We start from the raw sequence: 20,270 nt of genomic DNA on the forward strand, positions 1-20,270 counted from the left end.
TGATGAGAGATATTTGCTTTCTTGAATTGATTTCCCTCTACCTAGCATCCGGAAAGGTATGAACATGTTCAAACCCCTGAGCTTGAGATGTGGGTTTATTTCCTCAAAGACATTGTACGTGATCTTTCTCACCAGACTCTCAAAGACTCCACTAGATAAACACTCCGAGGTCTGAAAAGTGGGCCTAAGGGGAGACATTTAGATTATTTTACTTCCTCTTACCCTGGAGTACTTCCCTTACTCAACACTTTCCTGACATTTCTCAGAGGAAGAAAGAAATGGAAACTGGGTCCATTTATTTTTTACATGCATGCCAGATTTGACCACTCTTGGCACTGGGTGAGTAGTAGATTAATGACTGGGGTTATGCCATGAAACAAGACATAAGGCTTTATATTACAAATTTTGTTTTTAAAACATTTTGTTTTCATAGCTGGGAATTACTCTATTGGCATGGGTGGAGGGAGAATGAAAAAGCTATGGAGTAGGATAAAAGAGAGAATACTGATTAAAAAACAAAAACAAAGCACACACACTTGCATTAAAAAAATTCAACAAATTCCATGTTAGTTTTGTGAATTAATGCTTTCAGCTTTGACGTGAATAAACAAGATAATATCTCTATGCATATGCAATTTGCATAGAATGTCTCACCTTAAGAAAACTGCATTATAACAAAAAGGTAATTACTGACCCAATGAGCTTAGGGTATGATTATCCTTACCCTAAAAGGATTACCAATAAATTTACTTCTAAAATAGAAGTTACTCTAGTTGATTTCAATATTCACGTAATAGAAACAACTTATTTTACAGCTGTACATTAAATGGTAAAAAATTAATTGACGATAAATTATAAATGAAAATAAAAGCATTCGTGTAATTCTAATATTTAACCAATTAAGAAATAAAAAAAATATGTTTCTATTAAAATTTGACTTATGTGCATCTTTTGGTGAACATACCTGCTCTGTAACCTGATATACATAAATAGAAGTGTGTAGTGGATAAGTGGCTTTAGAATAGTGTATCTAGCATAGTATAGCAAATGGACACATTTTTGGGCCTGAGTGTATGCTTACAGCAGATATTTCTTTCCTTTTTACTCTGTATTTATGGTATAATAAATCATTTAAACATTATTTTGTGTTTTTGGTAAAAGTTACCTAAAGATAAATGAAAGTTATTAAATTTTTTTTTTTTAAATTAGAAATTCCTGAGGTCTTGGAGGAAATGAAGAAATGTTACATACATATCAGGAAAGCTACTCTCTTGCACGTCTCGTAGGATCTTGTAGGTCATGGAAACCAGAAAAATCTAAGTTCAGAGTAGCTCAAGAATAAGCAGGCTAAATTCTCATACCCATTCCCTCCCTGAGCAATTAGTTCAGTGAAAAGCAATGATTTTGGGGAGAAATATGAGACCCCAGTAAAGAGTAGATACTGCTCTGATCCAGTTACTGGTCTCACAGTGTAGACCTAAGCATGCAAAATGAACTGGTATCTGACGTTTTTTAGAGGAGGTTGATTGACTGTCAGTGGATGCATATTAACTCAGTGATTTTGTGAAGAGCATGTAACCTTGGTCACATGAAGGAAAAACAATACACACTGGCTGTGCACTGTTTTCTGTAGTTCACAGCCAGTGTATGCTACAGAAAACAACACCCCCCACCCTCCACCCCCCCACACACCTGACAATCCTCTAACATCTGTGTGGATTCTAATGGGTTTTTTGAAGAGCGATTGGAGAATGAGCACAGGGAAAGTGTCTGTTGAGTATGGACCATGTGCCAGGCATGGAAGTTATTTCACTTACTCCTCACTGAAACTCTGGATCAGTTACATGATTGTATTCCCATTTAACAGACAAGAAGACCGAGGCTCAGTCAAGCTAAGTTATTTAGTAGACAGTATATCTAGGACAGTGATTCCAAGCCTATGCCGCCTGCTCCTGGCCAGTTTATTCTACCAGTCATTCTCATATGGCGCCCTCTCATATAATCTTACATATAACCTCAGATAATGTATAACCTCATCGTATCTTCTCTACTTTGGATGGTGGAATTATAAATGCTGGGATATGCATGCCAATATCTATCTGAAAGCCATTAAGGAAAATGAGTCACCTGCTGGATGCATTGAACTTCTTTGTATTCTGAGAGCTTCATGGAGAAATAAAGTACCCAATGATTTTTTTCTTAAAAAGAATTGAATCTCTCTCCTGAGTAGAAATTGTTGGCAAGTTGATGTGCAATCATGGTCAGCAGAAAAGAAATTTAAGCAATAATGAAAAGCGTGTGTACTCGGAATGCCTTTAGCCCAGAGCTGAAGAGCAGACCTTTGGGTAAATGATGCTGCAAAGAGGTAGATTGGGGCATGAAAAGAATTCTGGTCCTGTAGGAAAAGACAGGTAACAGAAAATGAGATTAAAAGAAGGCATGATAGTAGTGGTTACTCTTCAACTCTGGGTAAGGTGATATAATGTGCTTTTGTTTAACCCACTACCCCCCAAATAATTTTTTTAAAGAAAGAGAGTATTTTTGAGGTAACTCATTACCTTTTGGCTTTAGGCCCAGAAGCTTCAGAAGTTGAAAGTAATTTTATATGCTGCAGATGCTTCCTGGTTTTAAAACTGTGACCTGACTCCTAAACAATGATGACATCAATCCTGAAGGATAATATTCGTCCATAGCATGTAATTCCAGTAGCAGCCGTGGGATAGTCTTTGAAATTCAGGGGAAGGGAAGCAGTCTGATTTTGACTGTGAACTAACCAAGGAAAAGTTATTTAGTGTGATTTCTAGTGTATGTAACAGTTTTTTTTATTGTGTTTTAGTTCTCAGGTGATTGTAGATAAACCTGTCTTGCCTGTTTGTATTTTTAAAAGGTTTTTGTATTGACTACATATTTTTTAGGGTGTTTTCATTATCAGTTCAGACTACCCACGCCATAATACAACAGTGATTAAGAAAAACTCCTTCAGAGAAGAATCAAAGAAACTCTGCTTCCACTATTTAATATTTGACATCTCTGGAGGAACACAGTAAAGTCTTTTTACCCATTAGTAGTTGACCTTGAAATAGGATATGTATTTCCTCTCTACTGTGTTAGTGTCAGTTTTATTCTAGTTAGCATGAGAGTAAGTGACAGAACCATAAAAACTTCATAAAACAGATTGTGCCCAAATCCTGTCCACCTGCCTTCATTGGAGCTAGCTGACAGTACATACGTGATTATTATGGTTGATCATACATAATGGGCTATGTATTTCAACTGTTACTTGCTGGAAGAGTGAATAAGTGGCTTGTAAATAGATTTTTTGAATCTAACTCTTCAGATTTTTCTATTTGGCTTCCTTCCTTCCCCTCTAAGAGGAGGCTTTATTTTCTTCCCTGCCCTGGGCTTCATTCTTTTCTGGAGCTGCTGCCAGTCTCTATCACCATGCCCTTCCGGGCACAATCCAAGATCAGCATTCATTCACGTCTTCATTTGGTCATTCAACAGTGTTGCTGGGTGTAGTTGTGCCTCCTCGTGGTGGGCAGGAGAGAGAGACACTAACAAAGTCTCAACCACAGTCTGAATCTGTTGTTCATTGAAAAATGTAGAAGGGGAGCTGGAGAGCCTGTGAGAATATAGGATTTTTCCCCCAGCTCGTGTCTAGGCAGAACTTGTGAAAAACAATGAAGTAAGGAATAGCTGCCTTTACTACAGCTATTTCATTTCTGTACCCCTTTTCCTGCATCTCATCAAATCTCCTCTTAAGAAAAGCTCTGCTAAACTTACTGATACTAAGTCGAACTGTCTGATAACTATCTGCTGTTGTACCTCTCCCAGTGGTGCCTGCACTTTTAAAAATGGCATCCAGAGACCCTGCTTGGCTCACCAAGGAGCTATGGATTTGCAGGGTTCAGCTGGCAGGTTGGTGAGGTGTTCCTGGAGTAAGACGGTTTCTTAGATCCCAGGCAGTCACCCTCCACCCCCCACAACCCATCCACAAGCTACTACCCTGCCCGCTCACGGCCTCATCCTACCCTGTGGTTCATGGATAAGACAAGAGTCTACGCATGCTGGTGGCTGGTAACACGATGGGGAAGGACTGTGTTCTCCAGCCTAGGGGAATAAGACACCTCAGGGCCAGTAGTAGGCCTCTTGGACACACTCGGGACAGATCGCTTGCCCAGCTGGTCTGTTTTTCCTCATCCCTGGGTGGCAAGTGCCGGCCATCGGCATGGCCACTCTGTACACCCAGTGTAAGCCTGCCTCCCCCTCTACCCCACGGTCTGCTCCCCTAGAGGGGGAAAGAGGTCAGTAGACGAATTCACAGCAGAGCTCGCCATTGCTTTATGCCTTCACCATTAGTCCTTCCCACTGACCTAAGAAATGTGTTATGAATGGGGAGGAGGGGTGACTCACTGAGATAATCCTTTAAAGAGAAATTGAGCCCTTAGAAAGGCTACCTTCATTCCAGGGTTACACATGGAACAATCATGGGCCACATAAGAGTTTTGCACTTATGTGCAATTAATTACAAGGTATGTGTGTATACTTTATGTGTAAACTTAAAAAACAAAAGCAGTGCTTTATCCTTCTCACAAACAGGCGCTGATCTGCCCATTGTAGAGTATGGTTGCCAGAGCACCGCCATGCCACTGAAAAAATATGTATATTTTTTAATGCCAACCAATCAGGTGCTCTATCTGTTTCAGCTGTCCTCCACTCTGGATTGTAAAGCTCTTCAGTTACACCTCAAAATCAGCACTACATTAAGGAGGTCGGTGTCAAACTAGGAGTAGATGGAGAGTCAAGGTTATTCTTGCTTGGCAATCTGGCCTGCAAAGAGTGAGTTACTGTTCCCAGAGGCAAAGGAACTTTTGCTGTGTTTTAGTTGATGATATGCAAGTGGATTTATTAGCTTTGTGCAGGAAGTAGAAGGTCGTCATGGTACTTGGTAAATTATGAGACAGGCCAGGGGATCAAAAAGGGGGAGATTCCATATCAGACATCTCTAGCTAACAGTTGAAATACCATGGAGCAAATAATTTGAAAACTCGGAGTGACCTTTTCAACTTCGTCCAAACCATCATGCCTGAGGGTACACACCAAAGGAGGGAATGTGGCTTTGCAGGGATTTGGGGGTCAGGGGGTGGGGTGGCGCCTGGCCAATTTCTTGTGGGATTCTTATAGGGAATGCTGGAGGGTGAATGGTGTTGAGGCTTCCCTGGGTATCACAAAGACCCCATATGCCTACACATCAGCCCCAGACCCACAGCAGCCCCCTTGCTCTTCCAGGTGGAAATGGAGAGAGAGATTCCGTGCAGGATGTGTTCAGACCAAAAGGAGGTCGTGTCTCAGTGTTGTGGTTTCCTCTTTGCTCCCTGACTGCAGTCCCCTGTCTTTCACTCCACTCCAAAGCTGCTGACCCAGACCTCCTTCAGAGGAGGGAGAAAGCCATTTTACCCCATGGTGTTAACATTCCAGTATGGCCTCTGCCCTATGTTCTAAGGGACAGGAGGCAGGTCAACCAGATGGAAATGCCCGAGAAATAAGTGTCACTCTGACACCCATTTGAAGTCTATTTATGGAAAAACAACAACAACAAAAAAAACCCTTTACAATAGCACTGTATTTTGTTTGTCAGTAGCAATTTGTTTTTCTTTCTCTCTCAAGCATATTCCTCATTAGATTTGTTCCGTCAGATGTTTTCAACTTATTTCTGTGAAGATGTGGCAAGGAAGTTCTCAATATTTTTATGCACTTCTCTGGGAAGGGCAGTTGCTAATTCTTCTTAAATGTGTGTTTGAAATCCTTTTAATGGCACCAGCACCCTAATGATCATTTGTGAACTGTGTTTGCACCCCAGCTCCCAAAGTTCCATATTGATGATGATAAATGGAGCGATAGGACTTTTAATTTGCTAAGGGGCTATTTTCTCTCTCTTGATCTTTCTCTCTCAGCTTCTCAGTGAAGGGCCAGAGGCTATTTGTGTTCTCAGAGACTGATTTCAAATTTTTGCTCCTGCTATTTCCAAGCAATTAACAAAGTCTGTTCAGAATTGAATTGCTATATGAGGTCTGGCAATTACTTTCCCGAACTCATCCTAGAAAAAGTGCTACATACCTCACTGCTGAATATCACTGTGGTCACCTTTGAAGTACTCCCCTTGGGAAGCTATGCACTGATGCCAGGGCCTAGTTCACCCTCCAAAGCAATTCTGGAACTCTTTCTGGAATGGCCATCAGAGCTGTTGTCATATTACCCTTGATGTCCTGAATGTCATCAAAATGTCTTCCTTTCAATATTTCCTTTATCTTCGGGTAAAGAAAGAAGTCATTGGGGGCCAGATCAGGTGAGTAGGGAGGGTGTTCCAATACAGTTATTTGTTTACTGGCTAAAAACTCCCTCACAGACAGTGCTGTGTGAGCTGGTGCATTGTCGTGATGCAAGAGCCATGCATTGTTGGTGAAAATGTTCAGGTCATTTTCATCTTTTTTCATGCAGCCTTTTCAGCACTTCCCAATAGTAAACTTGGTTAACGTTTGTCCACTTGGTACAAATTCATAATGAATAATCCCTCTGATATTAAAAAAGGTTAGCAACATCGTTGCAACAAGTTCATGAACTTAATTGTCGGACCTCATATGCATACATTTGGTTTTAATTTGTTGTAATTAGAGGGATGCATCTTAAGCTTCTTCAAGAACTACTAGAATCCAAACTTCTGATTCCAGAAGATTGAAATCTTTACTTATTTCATGTAAAAAATATTTCACTGGATATTAAAACTGACAACTAATAGTATTCACCCAGTTAGGGGAATGTATGAACTCTACTCCAGTAACTTCGAAAACATGCTAGAGAGATACAGCTCTCTCTCTCTTTTTTTTTTTACTTTTTACTCCTCCAGAGATTATTTTCCTTAATCACAATGTTAAAAGATACTAATTTGTAATTAGCACCCCAATTATGCTTATTATAATGATGTTTGATCACACAAACCAGCCATTGATGATGTCCCAAGTTCCTTGTCTGTATAAATAACATCGACCCATCTTTGAATTTAAGAAATGACATCACTCTCTTATTTGATTGCTATTAGCAATAAAATGGGAATGTCAAAGATAGTATTTATATAAGACGGCATTTTTCTCCCAATAAAGTTTGTCAGCTCTCACAATAATTTTTAGCCCCAAAAGTATAGATGAATAGGCCAGAAGCTGGAAAATGAGACCAGCACCCAAACTTGAGTTCTCAGGTGATGTGGGATGGTTAGGCCAGGTGGGGTAGCGGAGCCCATTCCAGGGGCTCAGCACACCCAGGCAGCAGAGAACCAGAAATTAGCTTGAAGGACCAGGGGAGGTTGCAGCTCCATGGGCAAGTAGCCTCAGGGTCTTAGGACAGCAAGTCTCCCGGCCCAGGCTCCCAGCTGGGCAATGGGGAGGCTAACATCTGCCATCATGGTTTTCATTTGCTCATGAACTGAGGCCGTGTGTTGAAGGTCTTCAATCCCTGCAGCTGAGTGGGCTGGGGTGGACATGGCCAGATTTCATCCTTTAGCAACAACACGTTTTACGTAGGAACCGTTTTGTGTGGTGCATGCCCCAAGCTCCTTTTCCGTGCTAATAACACTGCTGTTTACAGTGCTTTTGTCTGATTTGCCTCATTTGTGCTTCTTGGTGATCTTGTGAAAGGGGCAGTATGATGGTTGCCATTTTGCAGATGTAGGAAGTGAGTGTGGAAAGAGGTTTAATGGGCCCAATACAAAGCCTACTGTCAGGTTAAGTGCTTTATTCACAGTAAAAGATCTCATGAGCGCTGAACCAGGGTCTTGTACCCAGGTCTCTCTGACTTCAGATTCTTCCCACCTGCACTTGGAGCTTTGGAGAGGGAGCCCGTGGAGCTCTGACCCTACATGCTAAACCTTTCTCAGTAAGGACTTGGTGATGGGAGCTCTATGGTGTGACCTCAGTTAGGAGGCAGTATGTGTCTGGCACAACCCAAAGCTAGGGCTGACTGGTTTCAGTAAATGACCCCATTTCTTTACCTACTTTTCCTTCCTACTAAAATGCAATTATCCCCTCTCTCCTAAATTTTTTACCTTTAGTCAGGTCTCACGTGCAAGAAGGCTATTTCTTAAAGCCATGTCTGGTCAGATCATGGAGAGGAAAGTGTTAATTGGCACCTCCCGTCCCAGCAGAAGCATAATTCCCCTGCCGCAGCTTACCCACAGGCAGCTATTGGAGCAAGGTCGGAATATATTACAAAGCCTTTGTAATGATGAGGAAGAAATAGAAACCTGGATTTTGGAAGCTCATTTTTTCTTGAGGGGTTTCGAGTATTTTGTTTCGTGTTCCAGGGGAAGATTTTGGTGAAAATTGAGAGAAACCCTGCCAAAAAGAAATTCCATATCAGATGGAGATTGTTCTCCTTTCAAGAAGGCGTGAGAGCAGCCAAGAAGCACTAAAACCCAGGGGAGCCAGGGTGATAGATTTTAAGGCTCTGCGTGGAGCAGAGTGGTGGCCGGAGGGGAGTCGGCAGGTTGGCTGGGGAGGAGGCTGATGGATGTGAGCTACGGGCCGCCCGGGGCACACGTCTGAACTTAGACCCAACATGTAGCTGATGATCAAGAGATAATTCCTCAAATCAAGCAGGCTGCCAAAGCCAAGGCTCCCCCCAAACCAACCCCACCTTCAGCCTTTCATTCATTCTAGAAGTGAAATCTGAGCACTGAAGACATCCCTGCATTCCTGGTGCTCACATTTGGGGTGGCAGAGACAAGAAACAAGCAAATAAGCAAAATATCTAGTGTGTCGGGTGGTGTTAAGTGCTATGGAGGAATAATAAGCAGAGTCCTCAAGGAACTGGTCATCCTGATGTCTATAGGCTACGCCTGACTGGGGCAGTTCTGAGAATATCTGCCACCCTTTTGGAGATGACCTGAGGTAACTCTTCCCAGGCACCATAAACACCGAGCAGAGACATTTTCAAGTCAGCTCATTAGTTTCCTGCTTTGTTAAGTGAGAATGTGGAGGTTCATGAAAGACCTTTGAGATCTGTTAGTGAGACATCAGTCGTCTTATATAAATGGCTATCTAACTAACTAGTTAGACAGTGCATTTGTTTATCTTAATGCTGCCTTGTTATTTGCATGGAACTAACTTTTTCAAATCTCTCATAGATCTTGCATCATTTCAATCTCATACTTACTATAAGATAAGAAGGGTAGATATTGAAAAACAGAACTGAAGATGAACAACCAGGGTTAATATTACAATGTTTAACAGCTGCTGTGGTGAGACTGTCCACTGTTATGGCCCAGTGGCCATAGACAGCGGTGTGGCTATGGGGAGAACTGGCTGAATGTCCACCCTCCGTATTGCAGGTTTTGCAGTCTGTCTTTTGCAGACAATAGTAACGTGTTAGAAATAACTGTGTAACCCAGCAACCCCACTGCTGTGAAAGCCAGCACTCTGTTGTATGCATAAGTAGACAAAGTATATTTGCTTTTTGTTTTTTTAAATATGTCTCCTTACCTCCATTTGATTCAGGAGAACGCAAGCACGGAGAGTTTCAGATACTCCCCTTGGCCACAAACTGGCACAGGAGGTGTGGCAGTCCTAACGTTTGCTGGCCTCTTATTAAGCAACACACTGCATTGTTTTATGCTAGATACTGGTTTTAGCATATTTTGTAAGTTATCCCATTTTATACAACAAATTGTAATAGAAACAATATGATTACTATTTTTATAATATTATTGATAAGGAAACTGCACATGAAACACGACCAAGGCAGGATTTTTTCCAAGGCAATGTGCTCAAGCTCTCACAGATGTGTTGAAATTGGGGCTCAAGCCGAGTTCTGTCTCTTTCCAAAAGTTATACCCCCAGTCACCATCCTAAGTTCACTACAGGATTACTTAGGATTTGTAGGAAATTAGGAGTTATTCAGATTTCTGCCCTGAACTCCTTTTGTTAGATGTTGCAGCCTTTTTTGTTTATCCCTAGAGAGTTTCCCAGGCTTTATCCTATATTTTAAAATTATTGCTGTATCAATTATAAATCTTAGAATGGCTTACAAAGTCTCAAAAGGCTACCTAATTTTATTCTATTTTTAATATTTTGAAAAATTTTAAGGAAAGGAGTTATAATACAATTGGGTTTCTCAATTGAGAATTTTTTTTTTTTTTTTTTTAACCTCTAATAACCTGAAATTCCTTTGGTCCCCCAGTTACAGATAGAACTGTGTGTCTAGGATAGAATTACTTCTAAGACTCCTTTTCCCAATATTTGTTTTTGTTGTGTTCTTTAGTTTTGCATCACAAGGAGTACTAATTTTTGTTTCTTTAATGGTAACTTTACTAAATCTGGTAGACATACAGAAATCAACTCTCTTCCTTCTATCACTTGTGTTAACTACACAAACAGTGCAGTTTTCACAAACAGCCAAGTGACGTACACCCAAGTAAGTTTGTGCAAAGCACCCTGTGAGGAATATTGAAGAGGAAGAAGATTGATTCAGAACAATTAATGTGGAGTGTCTTGTTTCTTAAATTTCGGATTTCAGGTGTTTTTTTCCATCCTGCTAGACTGTATTGTTGCATTTGGTAAATTCAAGGTGCCCCCTGGTGGTGGAACTGATGCATAATCAATGCTAGAAAAAATGATGGCAAAATTACAAGTATGAAGAGGCTATGAATGTAGATATGATCTTATTGTTCTTCCCATTTGTAAGGCTCTCAGATGGATACAATCCTGTTTTCTCCTTTTATTTTAAATTTATCTGTAGCTATTTATAGCATATTCAGGAAAAACAAGCACAAATAATTAGATGCCAAACCCCAGTGACTTTTAAAAATAATTTCTTACTTTTTTATAACCAAAGTAGAACATGTACATTCTAGAAATGTTAGAAAAAACACATAAGGAGTAAAAGAATCACTTATGATCTCACAACCCACATTGATTAACATTTTGGTGTATATCCTTCGATTTTCTAATAGACATATAGACTGAAAAAAACCTAATACATGTTGTTTTTCATAACATGATTTTTTTCCACTTAATTATATGTGTGAGTTTCATTCTGTTTTGTTGCAGAGTTGGCTCCTTCATTATTGTTAGTGGTTGTTTACTTTGGTTGGTTCTATTGTGTGCATCCTTGTGGATTATTGTAGATTATTATTTTTTTAAAATTAGTTTCAGGTGTACAAAGCAATGTAATAGACATTTATACCCCTCACCAGGTGATAAGCCCCACCCCAATCTACTACTCCTCTGACATCATATATAACTGTTACAATTCCATTGACTATATTCCCCATGCTGTACTTTACATCCTGTGACTACATATATATATATATATATATGTATGTACGTATCTATGTATATATACACACACACATATACATACTGGGGGTGCCAAAAATGTACACGTTTTAAGAGATGTTACCTACATATTATTTTTCAAAATTGAATTGAATTACTGTAGCAATGTGTAGTGTGACATTCGCACAAAAGATGGCGTTAATCAAATGAATGCTAGCGTCGTCCATTGTATTACAATTTTAATACAGTTTTTTCCTTTCTTAAAATGTGTATACTTTTTTTGGCTATATATATATATTTAACTATAGTTGACATTCAATATTATTCTACTTCAGCTTCAGGTGTACAGTGCATTGGTCAGGCATCTACACAGTCTATGACGTGATCCCCCTGAAAAGTCCAGTGCCCATCTGGCACCCTACATCATCTTTTACAACATTATTGATTATATTCCCCATACTGTATTTCATAGCTCTATGACTATATTATGATTAACAATTTGTACTTTCTAATCCCTTCACCTTTTGCCCCATAGATTATTTTTCTTAAAATTAATTGCTAGAAGTAGAATTCTGAATCAAAAGCGTTTGCAACATTTTAAGGCATTTTATATTTATTGTTTAGTTTTTTGTTAAAGCAAAGCATGTTTTTGAGAATGCAGTATATTTTTTAAAGATTCAAGTTCCTAACATTTGCATTCTTAATCTGTGCCAGGAACTGTGCGCTGTTTTCATGTGCCTCAGCCTCATTTAATCCCCACAACAACCTTGTCAAGTAAATACTATTGTTGTCCTCACTTTACAGATAAGGAAAGTTAGGCTTAAAGAAATTAAATAGCTGTTATGTTACTTCAAAACCTGGGACAAGGTAGGCTTTCAGAAATTTGATTAAAAAATGCACTTTGCATTCCTTGAATCTTGAACTAAGTGGAAACTAATATTGATAACTCTCCATTGGTGAGATATAGAACAAGGATGTGGACAGTAAGAGAGATGGAAAAAGAGATAAGCTTCCATACATTTATAAACATGAATAAAAATCTAAGTTAAGGCTCTGTCAATTAGTTTTTATATTAAAAGAAGATATGGTGGACAACTCAATGATTACTGTATACGAGTAATTACAAATTCTAGGGGACTCCTAGTATAGACACACCATTTCACCAGATCATGTAATTTTTTCACGAATTTATTTTCATTAACCACAGCTAACCTTCAAGCTGGTTAAATTGCTCCCAAATAGTCAAAGGGTGGCTAGAGGTAAAGTGATGTCAGGAAATCTTCAGTTTCTGGAAAAAACCCAGAACTTTTTGAGTTTTTAAATTTTAGCAGTCTCCAACATTCCTTACAGTTTGTCTCTCATTGTTGATCACCAGAGACCTACATTTCGCTTTTGCCACCTTTACTGATACCCTCTTTTCTATTATTTTATAATTATCTTATAGACAACTCAGGAATAGGCATAGCAAATGAAAAAAAAATAAGTATCACTCATGATTCAGTGTATGTCTGTTGATCATTTTTGGTTCTCTCTGTCACATCTCTGCATTAGGCATTTACCCCACATTTGCTGTGTCTGATCAGCTCTGCTCGGGCTCATCAACATTGTCTCTATTCTTCTTAAAGGAACTTGTGAGCCCCTCTCTTTTCCTTTCATACTTAGCTTTTCAAAAGATCTTAAGTACCTTTCACTACAACAACAGCATCTGCAGTTTCTCTTTGCCTTTTTCTGCTTGTGATAGCCATTGGATTTATTAAGCGTCTTTGAAATAATCAAAGTGTCCTTCTGTTTAATTTTTATGGAATTATGATTTTTGACACTCCAGCTGTTTCCTTGAGGCGGTGAGTCTTGCATTTTTCCTTTAATCTTAATGTAACCTTGTTATGTTGATAAAGTACTTGATTATCATTATAATTCTCTAGAGTGATTCGAAGACACTCAGCCCCTTTCCCACCCACTTATTTTTTAGGAACAATTTTCTATTTTATAGTCAAATCCATAAATCAGGCTTCTAAGTTCTACACACTTGATTTAACAGGAGTATGTGAGGAGCCTAATAAAATCCAGGTTTGGGTTTTTTTTCTCTGCTTTCTTACTCTAGAGCTCAACACCTACAGGGCTCAAAATATTTTCCACGCAGACAGTGCCTGCTGAGAAGTGGAAAGGTTTTCTGTGAGCTTAATTTTGTAATCCTGAGAAAATGGATCTGTCATTATGAAGGCTAACGCTCTAATGGCCTCAGGTTCTGGAGCTTTCTCTGTGGGGTCCATTGCATCTTCTGAGAAGCACTTTCTGCCTCTCCTCTGCCTGGGTCCTTCCTGTTCCAATGCTGGGAAACTTCCTGCTTCTATTTCCTTGACCTCAGTCAGCAAAGGCAAGGAAAGATGCAACCAGCCGAGTTGGGGTTTGCTCCAAAGTTTGAACGCTTTGACCATCACTCATGTGTTTCTCTTGCCCCTACTTTCATGCATCTCAGGTGATTCTTGCCGAAAACAACTGCTTTAATGACCTCCCTTGTCCCCTTTGTCCAGGTATGGTATTCTAGTTACAGGTTCCTGTACTGAGAGTCGCCGCAGAGGGAGAGGTTGTGGTTCTGCTCCTCCAGGCAGCCTTGTGGTCAGGGGTCTGGTCCCCTTCTTTCCCTCCATTCTGCCATCTCTTTGCAGGGGCATTCTCTACTCTCAGCCCATTTCATTCCCCATCTCCTTAGGATGGAAACTCTGATTTTTCTGTACTCTTTTTTTTCCCCTTTGTCTGTCCACAGCAGATCTTCAAATCCATCATCCTGTTTTTATCTTGCACTTTTATTTATCCTGTGCCTACAGGGCTTTATTATTTGTGGTCTACTTTGGAATATTTCTTTCATAGTTGATGAAGCCTGTAAACTTTGGGGCAGGAGAATCAGCGGGCCTTATAGCAACCCTCACCTTTCTAGCTAGAATATATTCACCTTGAAAAGGGCTTTTATGATGTCAGTCTAGCTAATAGTTCTTCTAATGGTGTCACTCCCCTTTTCTCCTAAAAGTCCCTTCAAGTTCTTTTTCTTTTCTTTCTAACCCCTAACTGCTTTCTGGGTAGAATGTTTTAGAACAATTTTTGTCTGGAGACCTGCCTTTTGGATTTTTGGCTTTTGGATGTAGCCATTTTTATTCAAATGTTCTTTTTCTTGTGGATATTTGTATCTTATATATTTGAGACCAAATTCTAAATAATGTAAAATCATTCAGAAACACACACATTATATATCTACATATACACACACATATATAAAATGGTTGTATGAATGATATTGTATAATTCAATTATGAGAGTGTTTAGAGGTGTTCTATATGTTAATCACCCTTTTGGATATATCTGTATGCATGTGCAGTAACATGAAGTGAGCTGCCACGCCGTGTCACCTCACTGACTGACTTTTTCCTCCTTTTTTTCTTTTTAATTGTGGTAAAAAAAACTAGGTGACATAAATTTTATCATCTTAACCATTTTTACATGTACAGTTTAGTGGTGATAAGTATATCCAATCTCCAGAACTCTTTTCATTTCGCTAAATTTAACTGCATTAAGCAACACCTCTCCAGTCCTCTCTACTCCCAGGCCCTGGCAACCACAGTTCTACTTTCTACCACCATAAACTGACTACTCTAGGTACCTCACGTAAGTGGGCTCACGCAGTATTTATCTTTTTGTGACTGCCTATTTTAATTCTTATAATGTTCTCGAGGTTTATCCATGTTGTAACTTGTCACAGGATTCCTTTTTAAGGATTATTTTTTAAAGGCTGAACAGTACTCTAGTATAGACCGCATTTTGCTTATCCACTCATCTGTTGATGGACAGTTGAGTTGTTTTCCACTTTCTGGCTGTTGTGAATAATGCTGCTATGAATGTGGATGTACGAATATCTCTTTGAGACCCTGTTTTCAATTCTCGTTGGCTGACTTTTCGATGCAACAGTAAGTCATTCTTCCATGAGAATTATGGGAAATTTCCTTCTATAGAACACAAAAACATTTTTTCATTTTTTTTTTATAAAGTTGTCTAAAAATTAGTCAGTGGATCAATGAGAATTTAAATATTTAAATGCTGACACAGTAAACATGGTAAACTGATGGCACATTCCAGCGTCAACCAGGGTTAGATGTCAGGATACGTTCCCTGAATTCTAATTCTGATCTTCTGTTCCTGTAAGTATTCACATTGGGTCTAGTCATGAAAAAGTCTTGTCATCCTGTGTGGCAATCACGGTACCTGTAGGCCTGTCTTTGTACAGCAGCCCAGTGGCCAATGTCCCAGTGGCCAGTGCCAATCAAGCTGGCAGGCCAGGGCTCACCATCAGACTGCATTGCCTAAGTAAGATATTTCATTCTGGCTCTGGTAACTCCCCTGCAGGCTTGGGACAACCTCAGGACAATAGGCCAATCAATGTGACAGTTCTCAAATAACAAGGTGAATTTAGATGGTCCTGTGGCAGGATATTTTAGGGAAAACTCATTGCCAATGAGTTTTAACCATTGCCAGGGTGAGCTTTCAGCATTTCTCTCTAAAGCCTAAGGATGGGACTGCCACCATTCTTTCTTTCTTTGGGGAGAGAGGGGGTGATTGCTGTATTTTCATTACGAACAAATAGATGGTCCGTTTAGTCTCGTTCTTTTTCTCTTCATGTTTTCACCGTTTCTCTTTTCTATTTTTTCTTTCTTTCTCTTTTTCTCCTGACATACAGGCTTTGCAGTGCATGCTGATCTCTCTTCAGGCAGAACTTGACATTCAAAGGTACTTGATGAAAATTGAATCATCTCAGCGAGTTAGTACTCTACCTTTTCTTTTTTCTGCATCGAATCGCACCTCACCTCCTGCTTTTTTACTCAGCTATGTGTGGCATTCTAATCAGCCACTAAACAGAGCACCTGTACTTTTCCTGGTCTGCACTAAGCCCTGATTTAAACCTCTCAAAGCTAAATGCTTGCAGCATTCTGAAACACATGCATTTTAAAAAAAAAAAATTATGAAAACTAGTATTAAAATGAACACTAATTGCATGCTTACTTCAAAATATTTTATTTGCTTTCCTCAAGTTGAATTGTGGAATCAGCAGTAAAGCAACAAGTCAGAGTTCCTGGCACAGCCATCTGAAAAGTAGGGTTCTCTAACAGGAGACTCCATCCTCGCCAGCTTACTTGAGGCAGAATTGTTGTGGAAGTAAAACAGAAACCAGCAGCATTCTCACAATCGCAGCTGTCTGACGCTTCCTTTGCTCAGCTCCAATACGTTGGATACCGGGTCCAGATCATGTTACTGACATATATATAGCTTATTACGTTGGTGCAAAAGTAGTTGCGGTTTAAAAGGATACAAATAATTACAAAAACCGCAATTACTTTTGCACCAACCTAATAATAAAATGATAGTAACGGACACATTTATGTAGAATTTACTATGTGCCAGGCAGTGTTCTAAGTGCTTTATAAGCATTAATTTCTCACAGCAACCCCATGGTCCCCATTTTATAAGTGGTATGGTCCCCATTTTACAAATGAGGAAACTGAGGTGCAGAGAAGTGAAGTAACTTGCCCAAGGCCACAAAGCTAGTAAGTAACAGGTTTTGAATTTGACTCGAGGCACTCTAGTCCCAGAGTCAACATATTTTTTCAACACACCAGGGGTGCCAAAAAATGTATACAAGTGGACACTTTGGTCAACGTTGCTCAAGCAGTCGTTTGCTATAATCAGAGGTGTCTGGATGCTGATGGTAACCACTTTGACCACCTCTTGTAATTGCAGAAGTCAAACATGACTTGTATTCATCTTTTGTTATCGGTATATATTGAGTATTACAACTTCAGTAGTTTTTTTCCTTTCTGAAAATGTGTATACATTTTTTTTGGCACCCTCTGTATTTGTTTCCTCACAATCCTCAATGTTCTGTATTTCCTAATAGAACAGCTTAGAATATTAAAACTAGAAGGAAGTGGGCAGAGTTTCCAATACTTGGATGCCTGGCTTGGCATTTGATACCTGTGCCAACTGACCCTTTGGCACACAGCCACCCACATCCTTTGTGTCTCCCATACATGGACTGTTTCTGATTGTGTCCTGAGCATGCACGGGGCAGAACCTTTGGTTCGGTACCACGAGTCCTGACACACACTGTGCTTACGAAGGTGTCAGCAGGCTCGCTTGTCAAGAAAAGTGACTTCCTTCCCACAAAGTCAGTCTTCAGTGACCACACTGAGCTTTTTGCCTTCCCTTTCTTATTAATCAGTCTCTTTGATCTTTTTTTAGGGTAACAAGCTCACATTAGAAAACGCCTGCCCAAATAGATAGACATAGAAGTAAAAGGGGGGCAAGACATACTACAAAGAATCATCGTCATACCCTACCTTCACCATCTCTATTCTGAAGGGCCTGTTACCTCTCATTTTCCATGACTTCTTAATCATTTTCACATTTCTATATTCATGCAAAATAGAGACATCTTTATCGTGGCCCTGCATGCACGTTGTGCACTAAACAGAAATGCAGATAGAAGAACGATACCATGGGGAGCTCTTCCCTATAACTGTATGCTGCCATTAACTCTTTTTTCTACTGTCTGAACACAGATCTGACATTAGGATGTGCGATTTTCCATCATAACAAACACAGAGTTTGGGGTGCCCCTCCCTATATTTATCTTCTTATGCTTCAAGCAAATAAATTCTCAGTGCTGACTCTTCTTACTTTTTGACAGTAAATAAATTTGACAACAAATTTGACAGCAAATAATGGGGTATTGGAGAATTTTTTCTTTTTTTACAGGACTTTATTGGGGAACAGTGTGTACTTCCAGGACTTTTTTCCATGTCAAGTTGTTGTTGTTTCAATCTTAGTTGTGGAGGTTGCTGTTCAGCTTCAAGTTGTTGTCCCTTCAGTCTTAGTTGTGGAGGGCGCAGCTCAGCTCCAGGTCCAGTTGCCGTTGCTGGTTGCCGGGGCGCAGCCCACCATCCCTTGCGGGAGTCGAACCGGCAACCTTGTGGTTGATAGGACGCACTCCAACCAGCAGCCATTCGGGACCTCGTGGCAGCTCAGCTCAAGGTGCCGTGTTCAATCTTAGTTGCAGGGGGCGCTTCCCACCCCTTTGCGGGACTCAAGGAATCGAACTGGCAACCTTGTGGTTGAAAGCCCGCACTCCAACCAACAACTGAGCCATCTGGGAGGCAGCTCAGCTCAAGGTGCCATGTTCAATCTTAGTTGCAGGGGCCGAAGCCCACTGTCCCACAGGAATTGAACTGGTAACCTTGTGGTTGAGAGCCCACTGGCCCATGTGGGAATCGAACCGGCAGCCTTCGGAGTTAGGAGCATGGAGCTCTAACCGCCTGAGCCACCAGGCCGGCCCTGGAGAATTTTTACAAGGTTTTTTTTTTGGCAGTTATACACAAGCTACGATTAGCACTATGTATTATTATTTTGTTAACACTGAGAATTTTTATTTTATATATATTGAGAGAACACTTTTAACTTAATTTCACGTAAACATTTATCAAATCGCTCTTGTGTTTCCATAATATAAATAGAATGAAATGGTGAAGTTGTTCCTAATACTTGAACATGATTTAGACTTGGAGAAGGAGGGGGATGAAAATTAAGGTTGGAAATTGAAGGGTCTCTTCCTCCCCTCCGGTAAAAGAGGAACTCTCAGCTTCTGCGGATGTCAAATTCTCTATTTTGAAGTTGGAAGTAACCGACTTCACAAGTGCAAGAAAAAGGCAAGGTTAAAAAGGGGGTGGGGGTGGGAATTGGTTGGTATCCTCTCCTCACACATAGACCCTCACAAGCCATGGGACACCTCCCTCCTCTCTTGCCCCCCCCCCCGCCCCCCCAGAGTAGAGTAGGGAGCAGAGCCATCTAGAACCACCCTGTAGAGAGTGGTATCACATAAGAGGAGCTACATGCTTCTCATCATTTAGAGTTGACAAATTCCTGTGTGTTTTTTTCACTTACCTCTCATCACAACTATTTCAAGTAGCTCTTCTTATTCTTTTATAAAAGTGAGAACTAAAGTTCAAAACCAAGCTTTTCTATGGGGCTGCACTGCCAGCGCGTGGCAGGATTGGAGTCTGCATTTTGTAAGAATAGTATGACCAAAAGAGTAAAGTTCTTATTCTAAATTTTGTCTTCTTTCCGTCTCTCCAAACCGTGGTATTCTTGCCAATAGGAAGACTAAAGGAAAAAAGTATCTTTAGCCTGAAAAGCCAGTCAGAACTTTCACAAGGTGATTTTTCATTGGAAAATCATTCCAGTGAAATTGGGAGGGTGGTGGTTGGTGGTGAGTGCGTGTTTGGAAAGGTGAGTTGAAAAGTAGCAGCAAACTCTACTCCCAAGATATCTGGAGAGGGTCTCGCCACAAGCACCCAAATACTTGGTGGCCTCTGGCACCAAGTATCCCTTCCGATCAGCTCCCTGTGGCCTTCCCTGTAGGGGTGGTGAGGACATCTTCAGACTTCTCATGACAGGATGAGGGAGGAGGTCTTTGCTATCAGGGAAAACTGCTTTGGTTTCACAACAAGACAGTTAAGCTCTAGAGGCACCACCCCTGGGCCTGCGGCCCCACATCCTTTCCAAATGGAACTTAAGCCTGGGCTGCAGGGATGAGCTTCCTAATGCTTTTTGTCAGGAGCCTTCTGAGGTGCATATTTTGCACGATGTGTTATGTTGGTTGTATTTGACTTGAAATTTCAAAGCCTGCAAGCAGGTCCCTTTGCTTTCATCACTATAATAACAGCCGTCCTCACATGGACACCTTTTATCCTGAAGCCTTTTAAGTGCATTCCTGCTCTCTGAATGGCATGGGTGACTGCTGCTTTGCTCAGGCAATGAGCAGGGGTGGGAGCCAAAGCCTGTGAAACTGCTCCTTTGTTTGTAATGCACACCTTCTTGTTTCAAAAATAAACAGGCTGATTGATTGAG

At 40.4% G+C, this 20,270-nt stretch overlaps 1 protein-coding gene across 19 annotated transcripts in view; it reads left to right on the top strand.

Annotated features, from left to right (window-relative positions):
• KIAA1217 (KIAA1217 ortholog) overlaps positions 1-20,270 on the top strand; it is a 749,802-nt gene that overhangs the window by 571,654 nt on the left and 157,878 nt on the right. For 4 of the 19 annotated variants that reach the window (XM_074324914.1, XM_074324915.1, XM_019754176.2 and 1 more), the window contains one exon: positions 16,048-16,128. The exons of the other annotated variants lie outside the window; for them this stretch is intronic. In XM_074324914.1, coding sequence (XP_074181015.1) covers positions 16,048-16,128 — 81 coding nt within the window. The remainder of the gene's footprint in view (positions 1-16,047; positions 16,129-20,270) is intronic. 19 annotated transcript variants of the gene reach the window in all.

This window comes from Rhinolophus sinicus, linkage group LG02 (assembly GCF_036562045.2).
Source record: "Rhinolophus sinicus isolate RSC01 linkage group LG02, ASM3656204v1, whole genome shotgun sequence".
Taxonomy (NCBI): Eukaryota; Metazoa; Chordata; class Mammalia; order Chiroptera; family Rhinolophidae; genus Rhinolophus; species Rhinolophus sinicus.